We start from the raw sequence: 18,638 nt of genomic DNA on the forward strand, positions 1-18,638 counted from the left end.
TGACAACTTTTCTTGGCCTCTGTGTTTTCTGACATTTTAATGAAAATGAGGAACAAAGCAGAAAATGAGCAGCCAGTGAGGAGCAGGCCTGGCTTTACAGCTTCCAGTTGGAGCACGGTGCTCTGTGCAGAGCCGGGAGCTGGCTCCCGAAATTATGTAAAGTGATGGATACTTCCTGCTGACAGTAACATCAGTGTAAATACACTGGAAAAAACCCCCAACAAACCAACCTGTATTGCAAGTCTGTGAAAACACAGGAATTGCATAGAGAAAACAAGGAGGAAGCGGATGAGCAGGCGATGGCAACTGAACAGGACAGAGGCCGAGCCCCCTTTTTAAGTTGCTTCTTGTTTGCAACGAAAATAAGACTTTATATTGAAGTAGTACATCAAATTGTTCTGTGCTTAACATTAATATTGAGCTCCCATGCTTGGTATAACCACATTCCCTAAGAGGCTACAGGTTTATGTGGACAAGTAGCAGCTGGTGGAAATAGAAAGGAGTGAAGGCACTTCCCTTCCAGGCGCAGGAGCCAGGGAGCAGGAGCTGGCTGGTGCCCGGTTATATGCACTGGGAATGCCAGGTCCGGGCGGCTGCGGCTGCTCGAGCTGGTGCCAGGGCTTGAATAGGTTGGCAGGCGCTGCCAGGAGGGGTGTGTGAGCAGCAAGTGGGACCCAGCTTTGTGAGGATCCCTTTTCAGAGGGCTGCAGTGGTGTGAAACTCAACGCAGCTCTGCAGAGAAAAGGGGAAGCTTTTCAAATGTACATGCTGTACTGCACCACTCAGAGAGGGCAGGGATCTCATTCATCTATTCATTTTCCAACAACTAAATCTCTTTAAATTAATTACACAGAATCCACCAGTTTGGGCCAAAAAGGATGTATTTTTTTAAAATACTGATCCTTTGCTTTTGTGGCAATCTGTATTGATTTCAACATTTCTTCTCCTTGTACAGAACTTCAAAACTGCAGGCACGGCAAAGGAAAAGAAAACAGCACAAATAAGTCAGCTTAAGTCAGGGACTGACTGTCTGAGGTCTTAAAATAAAGACTTCAGAGGAACTATTCTGAGGTGTAAGGGCTACCAGCGTGAGTGAGAGTGGCAAGCTGAGGCCATGGCACTGTCAGGAAAATTACATTTATTGCCCTGACACCTGCATCATAAAATTAAGTTTTCTTTAGAACTTACTCCATTTGAAATCCATGCTAAACAGTCAAGAGTGTCTTGAGAGGTCATGTTAAGGATAACAGTTACTGTCGGGGAGTTTTTTCCCCTCAACAGTTAGAAAAATAAGCCATCACTTCAAGTATTATTCATAAGCAAGACTGTGATAAACTATTTGTATCTACAGCTTCTCTCACAGAAAAGACAAAAATAAAATCAAGCCTCCCCTCTTCCAAATGAATTTGGCAATCAGCATTTTAGAAGTATTTTTGGGTATAGCAATGAAGCATATGATACTACTACAGCGGTAACATCAGTATAAAAATATGGATATATTTGTTCAAAATAACATACTGGACCTACGGGGCAGAGCTGGAAAATACCTAAAATAGCATTTGCTTTGTCACCGGTTGCTGATGGAACTTGTGATGACCACATGACTATGTTGGTGTTCGCATTGATCAAAAAATGCTGCATGAATTAATATTTTGATCTCCACACTGTCAGCACCTATCCATATTTATTAAAGGTTTCCTTTAAAATATTCTCTATACCTTCCCTAAGGGCCCAATGCAATCGTCCTTTCTCAGAATTGCATCAGTCTTCTAAAATGGGATTTTACATGAGCCTTCATATCTGCTTCAGAAAAAACAGAAATAAAAAATTGGATTTGTGTTATGTCTTACTTAGAAGCTTCTGTGAGGAGTAAAATTAGTTGCCTTGAGTAGCCATGCTAGTTAGAGGAAAAATAATGGAATTGCAAACTGCTTCCAAAAAAAGAAAATTGTTAATTATTAAGGGAAGTAAAAAAATCACTCAGAAATGAGTACTTGACAAACACAAGTTATTTAAACATTTGGGTTTTTTCAGTTTTGTCAGCAGTCTGTGCTTGTAATTAAGACATTACGTCTCTCAAGGAAATGCCTTAGTATTATTTGTTGAGTATGGTACGTACAGTGAGTCTGTAATCTATAATATCAGTAATTATTTATGTGCTTTTTGTCAAGCAACTCTAATTCTGAACATAATTTTATGTGGAAACATAAAGTAACTACATCTATACAATGTTGTCCTCAGTTTAAAGATGAAAAAAAACCCCACACTAAGATAATAAATGTAATATCCTACTTTTTATTTACAGTTGGTAAATTTTGAGTAAAACACATGTTAATTAAAACACATTTCACCAGCTACTTATAAAATTAAGCAGTATTTTGTCGGATGTTGGTAGAAACAGGAAATTTGGAGTGATATCTACTGCTACAGCTGTTTGCAGTCCTTATATAACACCAGATGTGAGGTTGATCTAACTGCATTTTGTCCTCTCCTGTGAATTGCAAGTGATCAAACAGGCAAAAACATAATGACAGGATGATTGGACAAGTTTAGCACAAAGGGAATTGTTCAAGACATTCATAAATCACTGCAAAACCACACACAGAGTGAAGGAAAATTTATTGTAACATCACAGATAAGCAAAACCATTTATATCTACAATGTATTTCAAATACAAGTATATTAATTGTAGAAAATGTCTTTGACATACTTAACTGATAGTCTTTTAAAAGATGTAATACTAAAAGATATAGAAAATACCTTAACTGATAGTCTTTTGAAAGATGTAATACTAAAAGATACACAAAACTAGGGGTTTTATAAAACCTAGGCATGACAAACCGATAATGTAAGAACAAGCATAACTTTCCACAGATTTATTTTTGTTATTAGGTTTTCCTCATATAAATGAGCTCTGCTACGACATACGGATGCTAGAAGGAGTAATCGTGTATTTAAACTTAGCTGTATTGCAAAACGAGTGTGTTGGTAAAAGCTGCTAAAGCATCAGCCATACTTTGCTTTTTCTGTTGCTAGAGCCAACCTGCGAATGTTTGCTATGCAACCAGCTGCTGCCTCCTGCAGAGTTTCATCTGTAGAGCCTACCATAGCCAGTAGGAGCTAGCAAAAATACAAAAGAGAAACAGAAAACAAAATGTGTGCTATTATTTAAATAATATTCAAATCACATCTAGAACAATTGCATGAATTAGCCACACACATAATACTAAAAATCGTATTAACAAGTGTATATGTAAACTTCTATATGTAACTTTTGCATACTTAATACGTACTAAGATACCCATAGAACACAATGCTTTGTATTTTATCATGTTTGTACCTTTGAACAGGTATTTTGATGATATTTTCATGTCTGATTTTCTGTTTGCTGTATCATGCCTGCCTATTGGTCGTGACTTGGATTTTTTTCTTGTAAGTAATGCTTCACTTGAAATCATGGCTTTCCTCCCAAGGTATACTAGTATATTTGTACATGCTCAAGATTTTTAATAAACAAAGCCATGCATTTTTTTTTGGCCTTGATCATGAAACAGGATCCATATGAATGGACCCTTGTGTCCCATTGACTGCAGTAGGTTTCTTTATTGTCACAGCAAACGACTCATGTTAAACTGCTTGAGGTATACAGATCTGGGCATATCAGTCTTGCATGTAAAAGTAAAAAAACATAAGCTCAAGGAAGGTGCCAAACTTTTGGAGCTGGTTCAGCTTTTCAGTCATGTGGAGTAGTTCCTTTACACTGGAAGCTGTTCAGTTTTTTTCACTGAAAATTCCCTTGAGGTAAGGTACTGTTCAACACAAATATACCATAAGACAGGCCTTGATGATAAAACATTTTTACGTATCAGAAAACCATTAATAATGGTTTTGGATCTCACTTCTTCAGTGTGTTGCAAGTCAGTGATGCAACTGCAAATGCAATGTATGCTGGAAAACTGAACTCTTGCTTAGCTTAAATCAGCTCCATGCAACCCCCAGATTTCTGAAAATCTGCCAAGCTTAATGTGCACTCAGGTATTTTGAAGCTCAGACAGCTCTAATTAAAACCTGTATTTTCAGTCTGCAATACTTAGGATTCTGTGTTCACCCAAACAATGTTGAGTCAAACCACAGAGAAATCTGTTATCACTCAACTCCGGTGCATATTTTTCATACAGCTAAAATATTACACAAAATTATGAACTGCTAAATATAAAAGCATAAATTGAATGCAGACATCAAATTCGTATGCTACCTTTTTCTAACCTTCTAGCAATCGTGAGGTATGGGCCACAGCTGCACACATATGGCATTTGCTTAGAGAGATCAAAGCATTTTATACTTGAGGAAGTATTTGTGTTAGACAAATGTACAAAACAAGCATCTTGCCAGTCACCTTTCACCCTTTGACCCCTGCATATAACTTGCGAGAGTGCCTGTGAGAGGCCTGAATTGTGTCAAAAAGAGCATTATGCAAATTAGGCATCGATGATAAACTTTTTAGCAGTTCTTCTTCCTCGAATTTCCATTACTGCAATCAGATGTCTATGTACAAGTAGCTAGATAAGAATTCTATGAACACTCCTGAAAGGATATGCCAGAGTTAAAATGACATGAGAAGAAACAATATGAGAAAACTTTATCTTCTTTTACTGTATTTGCATGCAAAAGCTGGGCCAGGGTCAGCAACCAGAGGAGTCAGTGGAAGTTTCACCACCGACTTCAACTGGAAGCAAGACCAAAGACTACGCCTCTGTGTAATGATAAAGCTGCTCTACAAAGCACAAAGGCCAGAACCCAAGTCTTATCAGATGCCTAACGTTTTTTCTTTTTTAAGAAATATTGCTAGATGAAAATCTTTCTTCCCTGCTATTTTCCACCAGCTGATTTCTCATCAGCTTAAAGCGTTTCTTTAGGTGCCTCACAACTTTCTTGTATAACTTACAGAAGAAAACTGGTATAAATCCTTCATATCCCTGACTCAAAACCAAAAATATGTATGAACATACCATTCATATGGTGGTTTTGGTAAAGCTGTAAGTTTCCAATTTGGGGGCAAGGAAACTATATGTCTTATGTGATTATTCACTGCATCTGCACAGACCTAATGCAAGGCTTTTTCAGTGTACTAAGCATGGAACTCAAACTTTCATAATAATTTCAGCATAAGGCTTGTTATCAATGCCTAAGGGCAGAAGTTCATCACAAAAAAAATGTTTTGGAGATACATTATTTAGTAGAAATATAGCAAAAAGCAAAAATAGGTCTTTGCCTTTAATATAGGACTCTATTTATTTAGGTTATTTATTTCTTCTTTTAGCAACCACTTCTTTCTAGGCTCAGAAGACTTAGGAAAATAGGTATTCTTCTGTCACTTTCCATGGAGAGCTTAATATAAAGACATGACAATGGCTGTAGCGGTGGGTCTGTTCTCTTTGTTACAGGTGCATTTTGGAAAATCAGGCATCTAAGAACAGCATACTACATGACACTGGTTCAAAGTACCCGAACAGATGACTAAAGAATTAGTGGTACTAATGCAACCAATGCAACCAGCAATTTTTATAAAGGTATCAGATACTGATTTTTTTTCCTTCTGGGTTCAGGGGAGCAAGGATCAGTTGCTCTCTAATTTATTCTTCTAAATCACTTGCCAGTGGTAACATCTGTAAGAACCGCCCTGTCATACAAAATCCTGTACTACACTTGGTCTCAGGATTTTCACAATACGACTTCAAAGAAATATTCTTGGAAACACAGTCCAATACAGTAGCTGCCTCTAAGGACTCTAAGGACTGAGGATATACAGCAGCATTTGCCAGGTAACCTACTCCTTTTGTGCTAACAGGAAGACAGCTGAAGAGAAGATTACTGAAAACACAAAATATTTCAATATAAGTAGGTAATTCCATATTTAGGAATATAACTGAAGATTTTGATGTAAATTCTGCCTTAAATGAAAATAAATTTTATTCTTTTTGTATATACCAAGAAAGTTATAATTCTTTCACTTCCTGACGGCCACTCCTTGTCCCTTCATGCGTTCAGTTCAATTTACTGGCAATTTGGGTTGTCCATTTCAGCTATGGATTCACAGATAGTATACACAGACTACACCCACATATTAGATATATTTGACAAATCCAAGAAATCTTCTTTTATTCGAATGCACCAGTGCCATATAACATGTCCTTTTCCTTGACGCAATGACCTTGAACTTCATGTATCCCTTCCCTTTACTGTTCAGGTATTGTTTTCTGACACATGTAAATGTTAACAGATGTGAGAAGCAGTAAAAAAGTGTGTGGTATAAATGCTTCTTTCTGGCACATAAGAGGCCCTTTCCATAGACAGAGAAAACATTTGCAGCCCTACGTAGCCTTCATTTTCTGTTGGCAGGTATCTATATTCTAAGGCAGGAGTCCAAATTTTTTTGCACAGTTAGCACGTCATACTAGCAAATAAGCACAAATACAAGCTGTTTGGAGAACGTACAGAGCATATGTAGCATTTCTAGTTTCCAAAAGCAAGAGAAATGCACAGCCAAATCATTTAAATATTAGAACAATTAAGACTTTGTTATTACTATCTCAGCTTTAAAATAGCACAGAATTGTGATACTATATTAGGATTGCACAATCATAGAATAGTTCAGAATGGAAGGGCTCTCAGGAGTTCTCTAGCCCAATGTCATGCTCAAAGCAGAGTCAGGTATGACATTAGACTGGACTGCTGCGTTTTATTCAGCCTGATCTTGAAAACCTCCAAGGATAGAGATGGCACAACCTCTCTGGGCAACCTATTACAGTGTTTGACTGTCCTCGTAGAGACAAAGGTTTTCTCTGCATTCAGTTACTTGTTTCAGTTTATGCCTGTTGTCTGTCATCCTCTTGCCCTGCATGACTGTGAAAAGCCTAGCGCCATCTTTTTGATGACTGACCTCCTTGTAGGTACTGGAAGACTGCTGTTGAGTCTGCTTGAAGCTCTCTATTCTCCAGGTTGAAAAAGCCCTATTTCCTTAGTTTCTCCTCATAGGTCAAGTGTTCCAGCTCTTGATCATCCTGGTGGTCCTCTGCTGAACCTATTATGGTTTACCCATAACAGTACTCTAGGTGTGGTCTAATGAATACTAAGGGGAACAATCACTTCTCTTAATCTGCTGGGTGTGCTCCTGCTCATACAGCCCAGTATGTATTCAGGACACATTTCTGGCTAATGTTCTGCTTGCCGTCTACCAAAATCTCCATACCCTTTTCAGTAAAGCTGTTCCTCAGCCAGTCAGTCCCTAGCTTGTATCACTGCAAGGGCAAGTGGAAGTGCAAGTCCTTCTCAGATGCAGGATTTTGCATTTGTCCTTGCTGAATTTCACAATGTTTCTGTTGGCCCGCTCCAGCCCTGCCTAGGTATCTCTGAATGGCAGCTCTTCCCTTCACGGTAGCAAAAACAGCCCCCCTGCCCCAACTTGCAATTTGGCATCATTGCAAACCCTGTGAGTAAGCAGTCCATTGCCTTCCCCAGGTCACTGAGAAAGAAGTTAAATGGGACAGGTCCCAACAGAGCGAGCCCTTCAGCACTGCCCTTCTCACCAGCCTCCAGGCAGCCTACAACCCATGAACTATACCCTCTGAGCTGGATCACACAGCCAGTTTTAATCCATTTGGTTGTTCACACATCTGGACTCTTACACACTGTAACCTGGACAGAAGTATGCTGTGGGAAGCTGCAAACCTTGCTAAAGCCAAGGTAAATGACATCCATGGCTCTCCTCTCATCTACAAACTTAGACACATAAAGGGCAATCAGGTTTACCTCTGGCAAACCTAAATTGACTGTTCCCAGCCATTTTCTCCTTCTTGTGCCCAGAAAAGCATTCCAAGAGGACTCCCTCTGCAATTTCCACAGAGATCAATGTGAGGCTGACCAATTTATAGTGCCCCAGACTGTGATGAGGAATTTTGCTCTGAAGACATGCTTTGCTAACTCCTATTGTTGAGTCTTACACTCTCTGGCATACCAAAGATGTAACAAAAATGCCCTTGCTCCTCAGGGCAGTAGTAAGAGGTAAGGAAATAAGCCATAATGCTTGCATAGTCATGCATCATGAATGAAGCTACCTTCCACAGTCTGAAAGCATTTCCTTCCACATAGTATCTTTACCATGACAAAATAACCAATTCAAAATGGGTTATTTCAAACATACTCAAATGAAATGCTAGGAAAGAAAGTAGAAAGAAGAGTAGGGCTTGAAAGATTCAGTGAAGTATTCTGAACATACGATTGCTGGTACCTTACCATAAGATGTTTACTATTTCTTTAGAACACAAGGTAACACAAGCATCAATGTAAGAACTTGCAGAAGTGTCATTTCAAAATGGGTATGGATCCCTGGATGAGCAAGACAGTAACAAACCTGGGCTAGTAATTCCCTTTTCTATGAAGATGTCTTTCTAGAATTTCTCATTTCTGTAAAAGAAGTAGCACAAGGGGATTTGAAAGCAGAAAAAGTGTAGACAAGTTTTGTACCAATAAACCCTAAATCTGACAAAATCTCAGATGGTAGCAATGCTCTGTGTACTGGTTACAATGATTTGGAAGTACTCACTTTCCTTTAGTCACAGTCATTGCAGCTTCCAGACTCAGAGGGTGGAAGCAGTACACATAGGAAGTGTTTTCAGAAAGAATATCATTTTGAATGTATTAATCTTTAAATAAGGGGTTAGTCATGTGATGTGTCTACAACAAGTTTTCCAAAACAGTGGAAAGTGTAGAACAATGCTGCTGGAAAGAGCAGAGATCAGCCTATTCAACACTCTGGAGTCCTGTGAACATGAAAGCAAAAAGATGAATAAAGAGTAACTATAAAAAGTATTTAATGCCTTTATATTTCTGGCTTCTTTAGATTTTCTGCCCTGTAAAACAGGTTTTATTGGGTTTTTTCTAATCAGAAGGAAATATGGACAAACTCCTCCAACAAGATTCGTATCTGTATTGGGAAGCTAGTCAGAGTTCACATAGAGCTTAAAATTCCTGGAACTAAAGACATTTACTTCAATACAACATCTTGTAGATTGACATAGTATTTCCAGTTGGTGGTAGGACTTGCTGTTTTTAAAAATTTGTATTTAGTATCTGACTTGTTTTACATGCAGCATTTCCTAAAGGATGTTAATTTTCTAGCACTGTGATCTTCTAATTGCGTAACACTTCTTTTCCAAAAAAGACATTTTTCACATGCTTTTTATAAATCTAACCTAAAAGAAAAAAATACTTTAAATAAAAGCATATGGTGGAAGCTTATCCAAGAAAGTATCAGCCTAGATCCAGCCAGCATTATCTAACTTTCAACACCATATTGCACACTGGAAAATATTAAAGCACCTAGTTTGGGTGTTATGTTACACATATTCCTATGAAAATACTTCTCATAAAATTAAATTATAAATAATAAAACATACTCCGCAATCAAAGCATAATGAAGGTTAAGCTAAGTCACCGCTTCTAAACTAAAATTCAGGCCAATTTCCCTATTTCCTTTTTCAGCTGAGTGAAACGGTAAGACATGTACCATGCACAGCCTCCTAAGAAGATGCTTGTTTAAGTTCTGGGGTGTTTTCTGTTAATTTTGTTTTTCTCAGGTGGCACAAAGAGAATAGATTTCAGATGTAAAGTCCTGCACGGCAGGGAACACTCTGAGCTAGCAGACGTACAAAATCCAGTACCAAGAAATTCCAGTAAAGGCAAAAGATGGGCAGGGCAGACACCCACTGTGCTGATTCCTTCTTGTATAAAGTTTCTCTGGGACTAAAGTCAGAGCAACCCCTGGTGCAGCCTAGTTCACCCACTCTGAACATAAAGAGGTGGGAACCTGAAGTGTTCTGGCTGGGGTGGGAAAAATCCTAGGAAGCTTGCACCTGGCTTCCTTTCCTCTCTTATTTGTCTTTCCTCTTGCCTCGCCCATGAAACACATCTCCCTCCTGGCAGCCATGGAAAAAGGATCATAACCTTTTGGAGTCACTCAAGCGTAGCTGGGGGGATGATGTGGTCCAAAGGACGCAGCTTGGGCTATGGTACAACTGAATGTGGTGGCCAGCAGGCTAGCCAGGAGCTGTCTCTTCTTTCTCACCTTTCCCTTCCTCTCTCAAAAAAACAGTGAAAGAGTACAGGGGTAAGCAAACCTGGACAGTTTCTGCAAACAGGTGCTGGACACATCAGGATGAGAACAAACTTGTCTGAAGTTTGTGCTGCACTTTCAGGTATTAAACCATCTCACCTGTCTCAGGATTCAGTACTGGTGACTTGTCCTTAGCAAGTCATTATTTTTGACTACGCGACTGTCTGTGACAAAACAGCTGTTTGTAAGCTACTTCCCACAAACCGCTGGGAAACAAGGGAGAAAGAAGAATAGGGCTCAACAGATTCAGTGAAGTATCCTGAACATATGATTACTGGTGCCTTACCATGAGTTGTTTACTATTTCTTTAAAACACAGCTTCAGTGAACTTCAACTGAATTTACACCATGACAGATTTGAAGCTTAAAACCCTTCCAGGTACAGCTTCATTTTCTTGTTTTTTGGTACCTGCTCTCTGTCCCTTTTTGCCTGTTCGGTTTAGTCACCTCCTTTATTAGAACTAAACTGAAAGGTATTTGGCACAAGGACTGTATTTCTCCAACACATTTGAATTGTGCCTACTACAATGGGGACAGCACTCTTGAAAATAAATACTCCTGAGAAGATAAATAAAACATAAAATAAAAACATAGTTCTCATACTCTCCAATAAGGTTAAATGTTGCATTGCATTACTTTGGAGAAATACATAATCTGAATGCCTAAATGAAATTACAGTATGGTGCTCACACATACTTGCAAGTTTTTATATATCTACAACATACGTATAAACCCTACAGCTCTCTCTCCACCTCACATGTATTAATTGTCTATTTCTTATAATCATAAAATTATTTAGAGAAGGATGCCCCTCTACGTGCGAAGATACAATAAATGGGTGGAGATCTCTGAAGTGACAAGGACAAAATGAACAAAATGCTAAATGGTGAAATAGTTTAAAAACTGTAAACTTGCAGGACACTTTAAAATGCACTAAGTTTAAAGATTTACCCATCTCAAGTTGTTACTTACAGGACTTCAGTGGGATAATTCCAACAATTTCAGATGTAAATCTAACTAAATATAAACACACCATGCAAAGTTAATGTAGCTAAATAAAACCAGTATATAGAAATGATTTCTAATCTTTGTTTAAAAGGTGTGATTATATGTAACCAACTGGAGTCCTTAAAGGCGGACAGCTTGAATCTACATTGAGCTGTAAGATGTTCGGTGCAATATTAAGAAAGAATTCAATCATCATGAACATTCCAATGTACAAAAAGTCTTACGGGATATGAAATTCATCCCACAAAAAGCAATAGGCAGATCTGATAATCCAGAAGTGATGAAGCCCAGGGTCTTACAGCACATTTTTATTTGAACCGATTTCACTATATTATTTTTATTTCATTGTAGTTTTCAAAAGAAGATTAACATATAAAAGGCTTTTAGTGGGATAGAGAGAATAAAGAACTTTTTTGTAAACTCAATAGAGTGACAGTTTAACAAAGCTTTTTTCAATTCACTGGAAATTAATTTTATTAAGATTTAAACAGGACCCTGCTTGGTTCGTACATGTAATGGACCTTCAAACCAGTAAACTTACATCATGGATGTTTCTTTCCTTTCATACTTTAGTTTGGCTTAGTAACGTGTTGGGGACTATCCTCCCCTTACATTGCTGCCAGCCTAATCAGTCTTTCCTCTCTGTATTTCCTGCTTCTTTTCCATACTTGCCTGCTTTCTCACACTTTGCTTTCTTTTTCATTTTACAGGACCATGACTTTTAGCTTGCCTTTCCTTCCCAAATATTACTGAGGAGGTAGTACAGGAACATGAGAAAGAACTGTTAATTCGGTTTTAGTTTTCCAAATTTGTTTACTATCAATATGAACACTTAACATTTTTTCTTTCTGTCTATCTCTAGCGGTCATATGAAGATTACTCAAAAGCTAAGAAGGGGCAGTTGCAAATAACCTATCAGCAGCAAGTCAGAGGAAAAAAAAAAAAAAAGAGGCTTAAGTTGTCCATTAACCCTCACATACTGGAGGGTTCTGGCTGACTTCTCAGAAATACCCTGAAAACATTCTGCATTTTGTTCCTCTGGTTTGTGTGATATTCCTGAATTGCACTATAACTAGTCTGGCTTTGAAGACAACATTGAACTGCAGCAAAGAGACACCACAGTTTCCACACTAGTGACAAATTTTGCAATGTTTATCTCGAGTTTATCTCAGTTTATATGCTGAAAACAGGGTATAAAATCTGACTATAAAAGTATTTTAAAAGCATGTTAGATCTACTGGTATGCATGAACTGACTTCAAACTCTCTTCTGTATCCAATTTCAAGTACTGATTTTGATCTCTAAAGTTAATATAGCTTTAGGTCCAATGGTCTAAAGTGTCTGTCTCCCTGCCTATATTCATTCATTATAATCAAAACCAGTGGGGTGCTTTTGCTAGTAAACCTTACATATCAAAGTCTGGGGATAAACCCAGGATGTTCTCACTGTAGATCCATAAAATAGCATTTATTTCAAATAACGAGCCAAGGTATTTTGAAGCTCTTTTTTGTGGCACACAAGAAGACAGATCTATAATCTCATGTTTTTAGATGTGTGGGTGGCAACAGTGCATACATTTACATAAACTGGAAGATGAGTGGTAATTTCAACTTACAGTCTGGTTTTAGACTAGTAAATGTACTAGAAAATTTACAATTAGAAAATGGCATAAATAAATGCATAAATGGTATGAACACTGTTCAGCCTTACTCATACAAATAAGGAATTCTGAATATCATCAAACAAGAAATGATCTGGGGCTGTCCATGGGCAAAGGTCTTTGTATAGTCCTAGTCTATAGTATACCTAGTATAGATATGATTCATTCATATCTAGAGATTAAAATGTGTAATATCAGAGAATTAAATGTACAAAAGCAACGATGAATGCAGAGTAGAAGTTACTTTTCAAGATTGGCAAACTGCTTTTTGTTATTAGAGACAAATATAAGGAATACATTATTTTATACTGAGGAGTCAACTTCCTATGATCACCCCAAATTTCTGAGTCACTTGAGCATTTCTTTATGAACAGAGTTTGGTGCAGTCATCATAAAATGTATTTACTAGTACTGGAAATTTGTGTGCAAAACCAAGTCTAAAGTCTGTGCTGTGGAAAAACATTACCATGCACACTTTTTGTGACAGATAAAGGCTTTGGGGTTTTTTTGTGATTAAAAGATAAGGGGTGGCTTGAATTAGCACTCCATTCAGGTCACATTCAACCGAAGTATTTGTAATTTACGTATAGTTCTCTAGAGTGGTGTACTGGGTTTGCATGGCAAGGTTTTGGTAGCGGGGGGCTACAGGGGTGGCTTCTGTGAGAAGCTGCTAGAAGCTTCCCCCAAGTCCAATGACCCAATGCCAGCCGGCTTCAAGATGGACCTGCTGCTGGCCAAGGCTGAGCCCATCACAGCGATGGTAGTAGCACCTCTGGGATAGCGTATCTAAGAAGGGGGGAAAAATCTGCACAACAAAATTGCAGCCAGAGAGAGGAGTGAGAACATGTGAGAGCAAGAGCTCTGCAGACACCAGGTCAGCGCAGGAGGAGGCAGGAGCAGCTCCAGGTGCCGGAGCAGATTCCCCGGCAGCCCCTGGTGAAGCCCACGGTGAGGCAGCTGTGCCCTCAGCCAGGGAGGTTCATGGTGGGGCAGATCCCCACCTGCAGCCCACGGAGGACCCCACGCCAGAGCAGGGGGATGCCTGAAGGAGGCTGTGACCCCGTGGGAAGCCTGTGCTGGAGCTGGCTCCTGGCAGGACCTGGGGACCCACAGAGAGAGAAGCCCACACTGGAGCAGGTTTGCTGGCAGGGCTTGTGACCCCATAGGCTCCTGAGGAACTGCACCCTGTGGAAAAGACCCACACTGAAGCAGTTCACAAAGAACTGCAGCCCACAGGAAGGACTCATGTTGGAGAAGTTTGTGCAGAACTGTCCCCACAGGAGGGACTCCAGGCTGGAGCAGGGGAAGAGTGTGCAGAGCCCTCCCCCTGAGGAAGGAGCAGCAGAGACATGAGATGAATTGACTGCAAACCCCATTCCTGTCCCCCTGCACCATTCATGTGGAGAAGGTAAAGAATATGGGAGTAAAGTTGAGCCTGGGAAGAAGGGAGGGGTGGGGGAATGGTGTTTTCAGGTTTCGGGTTTATTTCTTATTATCCTACTCTGATTTGATTGGCAATAAATTAATTTCCCAAAGTTGAGTCTGTTTTGCTCATGACGGTAACTGCTGAGTGGCCTCCCTGTCCTTACCTTGACCCACGAGCTTTTCATTGTGTTTTCTCTCCCCTGCCCAGTTGAGGAGGGGGGGTGATAGAGCAGCTTTGGTGGGCAGCTGCTGTCCAGCCAAGGTCAACCCATCATGAGTGAAGTCAGGTATTTTTTTAAAAAAGAAGCAAAACAACTCCCCAAAACCACTCAAGGTACTCAGTCTGGCCACAAACTGCTTGAGTGGCTGCTGGATTTTGGAAGCTTTCTGAGATCAGAGATTTTTAAAGACACTTTGCAGCCTGCAAGCAAGCAATAATACCTGCCTGCCTAACTTGTGTATGTCAGCAAGGAAATACTAGAGCCCTTGATCTGCTTCCTTCCCTCTCTAAAGATGTAGCTATCAAGTAGAGAATGAAAACTTAACTAATAGAAGTTAAATTTAAAACCTTCTTCTGATTAGAGCAAAGGTCTATTCCTCCACTTTTTTATTAAGTAATTGCTCAACTTTAATTCCAAGCTTCAAATTTTGGGGATGTTTTTCACTTATTCATTTGATTGGGCTTTTTTAGTTTTATAAAAAGAAAATTATAGTTGTGCTTCAGTAAGTGGAGGTTGTAGCACATGTATAAAAGCTCTGCTAGAGCTGGTTAAAGCATGCGGGGGAAGATGTGAAAATTAATTTCCTAAAACCATGCAACTCTATGCTTTAACATAGAAAGAAAAAATTCATGTGGGCCTTCTAACTGAATGCTACTACTGCAAAAGGTAAAAAGAATCACGATTAATATTCTCAATTCAGTATGGGGGTTACTTGGCATCTCAGGTAGGATGCAGTGGTTGGAAAGGCTGGTTAACTAGCTTCTAAAATACTACTTCACAACACGAATGCTAGCACAAGAACATTAACAGCATGCTGGACATTCTTGGGTGAGTAAACTTGGGGCATACTGCCATCTAATCATAACAATATGTGGAAGCCGTTGTAAGACGAAGCACTACTCCTACATGGGGAATGTACTCTCTTTTTCATCAGTTCCCAACTCAAAGAGGCTATTTTTTCATGAAAACAGTGTCTCATGTGTTTGAATCATGATAAAATTAAGGAATTTAACATCCTTTCCCGAACAGGAGCATCTTTATGCAGAATACTGGCATGTGTCAAAGAGCGGTTTCTCAAAATACAATTCCCTCGTATGCATTTTTGATGTTGAATAATTAAACAAAGTATCAGCTTCCACGCCCACTTGCCAGGAAGTCAACACAAAATTAAAGATAAATAACTCTTACGTTTAACCTCAAATTTTATATGAATTCTTGGATTATGAAAAGAAAAGCAGAAGGATTACAGAAACAGTCTGATCAACAAGAAGCAAACCCAAGATCAAAGTCAGGGCTTCAGGGTATCCCTAGCTGTATGGTACATTGATAACTTTTCTGTCCAAATTGTTTGTGAGGACTTTATTGCCTCGCCCAAATATATGGACATCTTTTCAGTTCTAACAGGTAGTTATTGTAATTCCCTTTGCATATGCTGCACGTGTAGTGTGCAATACTATCCAGTGTAGTAAATCCAGTGCTTTCATGAAAGGTAAAAACTTTGCACTGAGCTGGGATGTACTTGCACAGGAGATCTGACCTCCATGGCTCCGCACTGTGAATCACAGTTCGCAACTGGCTCTTGTCTCTACTGCCATGAAGCACTTTATTGTCAGCAAAGTTTGCAGACTTACCATTCACCACCCGTCCCATTATCATTTATGAAATACTGAATAGCAAGATCCCCTGGCTGCAAAACTTGATCCTAATTCCTACACTTGGATTCCTCATTTTTAACGAATTATTTATCCTTTCTAGGACTTTGCCTTCTCATCATACAGCAGTTTAACTTCTATAAGAGTTTTTGGTGAAGAGTGCTGCTGAAAAAATCCAAACATGGTCAATTCCAAATGGCAACAGGATTATTGCACATGAATAGACTATACAACTGATGAAAAAACAAAATTATTTGAGAAGCAAAAGACTAATAAAATATTCTCTATACAGTGAATGTCCAGCAAATCCAGTACAAAAGTATGACAGGCCTTCTTTGGACACATACACACTCTATTAGCCTCTCCAATGCTCCAATGCCTCTGGAGTTCAGCTATTATCTCTCTTTGGAATTCTGCAAAGGAGTTAATCCAGTCTAATGACTGTTGGATTTGTGCAGATTTCACAGATACAATGTACAGAGATAAAACCAGCAAATAACCTGGATTCATCCCACATACCTGTGGTCAAGGTAGACAGTCGCAAAACTAGTGAACAACAGTACTCCAGAGGGCAATTCTGATTTTAGGTATTCTAAATACTTTCTGGAGATTTCTAACCTTTCTATAATGCCATAAAACCCTAAATTACATTTCTTAGCCTGAGTTCAGTATCTGGAAGGAACCGTCATACATGTATGGGAGTATGGAAGCACCTTTATGAGCGCCTGCATTCTTAGTTCTACATCATGGAGAGGTTTGTTTACTTAATTTCAACACAAATGCAGTGAATAGACTCGATACAACCTACAGTCACTTTCTATGTAGCTTCCCAGTTTCCTCAGATCCAAAGATAACACATAATTTGCGTGTAGCAGACTCCTTTGGTAATTAAGCAGTGTTATTGGCTAACATTTTCTTACTTTAACATTAGTATTTTCTGCAAAAATTCCAGAGATTAAACATTATCATAAACTGTGGCAAGAGACCCTGCACTGATTAGGAGCTGGTAAATATGGCCAATTATCATCCTTGGAGATAAATGCAAAATTAAATAAAGCAAAATATCCAATAAAATGAAATTGTATGGACTTTCACTCATAGTCTAGGAGAATACACATTCTACCTTTTGCATACAATTGATTATTATATAATCATAACTGCATCAGCAATGCATAACGTGACCCTGCCCTCACTCAAGTCAGGAGAGAATTCTCATCAGCCTCGTGCTGCCTGGCAACCTTGTCAGGTCTTTAGATTTTATGCCAAAGTACAGAACACTGACTAGGAACATGAATACTAGAGCCCATCCCATAATCAATAGTTTGCAAGTAGACTTTTCCTTAGCATCTTTACCTTGAAAGTAACAGCAATAAGATGTGCCATATTACTTAAAAGATACTGCATAGTTCTCTTTGCAATGCGACATAAAAGAGATTACAATGACCAGGGCTTGGAGCCAATTGGAACCGAGTGATGGATTTACAGGAAGAAAAAAAAAAAAGAAGTTTTCATAGATGACAACAATGAATGTATAATTCAGTACATTAAGGATTCCTGAGTGACAATTCAGCCTCTATTTACACATACATATACATATGTATACACATGTGTGTGTGTGTATATATTTGTGTATATTCTTGGTATTTCTTATGTTCAGCTTCTGTGAATAGCTTCTTACATACAAGGAAACTATTTTTGACGAGCTGAATGCCAAAAATAATCACCTGGCATTCTGCTCTTGTGCATTAAGCCCAGTATCTCTCAATTAAGAAAGTAAATTTTAATACCTGATGATTTAGCTAAGGTATTATTCCATAAATGTAAAAATATTTAAATAATCTTCTTTCTTATTATTGCCAAATTATTAAGAAACATTTCACATAGTCACAAGGATAAGACTGGTGCAGGGAGCTAAACAATTGCAAGAAGCTGCTCTGTGTATTTCTGTGGTTTGGAAATAGTGCCAGGTCGGAAGGAAAAGACATTCTCTGCATTTTCTAAAGCAAGATAAATACAGAAAAGAAATACAGATGAAAGATGGAACTGCTATCTATGGACTCTGCCAGATTCCTTGGCTTTTTGGCACACCTATTGAAGCTGGAAGACTTAACCAGTAGCCATCTTTTCCATTAAAAGCAGCAGCATATATTTTTGGTATAACATACTTTGTTTGTGCATTTTTAAGCTTCAAAAATGTCTATTTCAAATTTTTTTAATGATTCCTTCTGCACAGTTGGCTGCATTTGCACTTATTTGAAGAGGCTCATTTATCACTAAAAGAGCTGCAGGGCACAGCTACTGTTAAACAGCTCCAGGAAACCTACAGCTTAGTGGGACAAGCTTCTTTTTATAAGACTAAAAGATGTTTAAAATGTGCCAAGAGGAGCTTTATGCCAGCCTCTAGGTTTGTTATCCAAACGTTACTAAATTAGAGGTCTCCTGAAGCACAGAGTTTGGGCAACGATAAGCTGATCTCCTTTAGGCTGCTGGTTTTTTCCCATC

At 38.8% G+C, this 18,638-nt stretch overlaps 1 protein-coding gene across 1 annotated transcript in view; it reads right to left on the minus strand.

Moving 5' to 3' along the window:
- Positions 1-2,357: 2,357 nt before the first annotated feature.
- The window catches only part of ODAD2 (outer dynein arm docking complex subunit 2), an 87,256-nt gene continuing 70,975 nt past the window's right edge, over positions 2,358-18,638 (minus strand). The window contains exon 20 of the mRNA XM_056336482.1: positions 2,358-3,120. Coding sequence (XP_056192457.1) covers positions 3,007-3,120 — 114 coding nt within the window. The 3' untranslated portion in view covers positions 2,358-3,006. The remainder of the gene's footprint in view (positions 3,121-18,638) is intronic.

Source organism: Falco biarmicus, chromosome 4 (genome assembly GCF_023638135.1).
Source record: "Falco biarmicus isolate bFalBia1 chromosome 4, bFalBia1.pri, whole genome shotgun sequence".
Classification (NCBI taxonomy): Eukaryota; Metazoa; Chordata; class Aves; order Falconiformes; family Falconidae; genus Falco; species Falco biarmicus.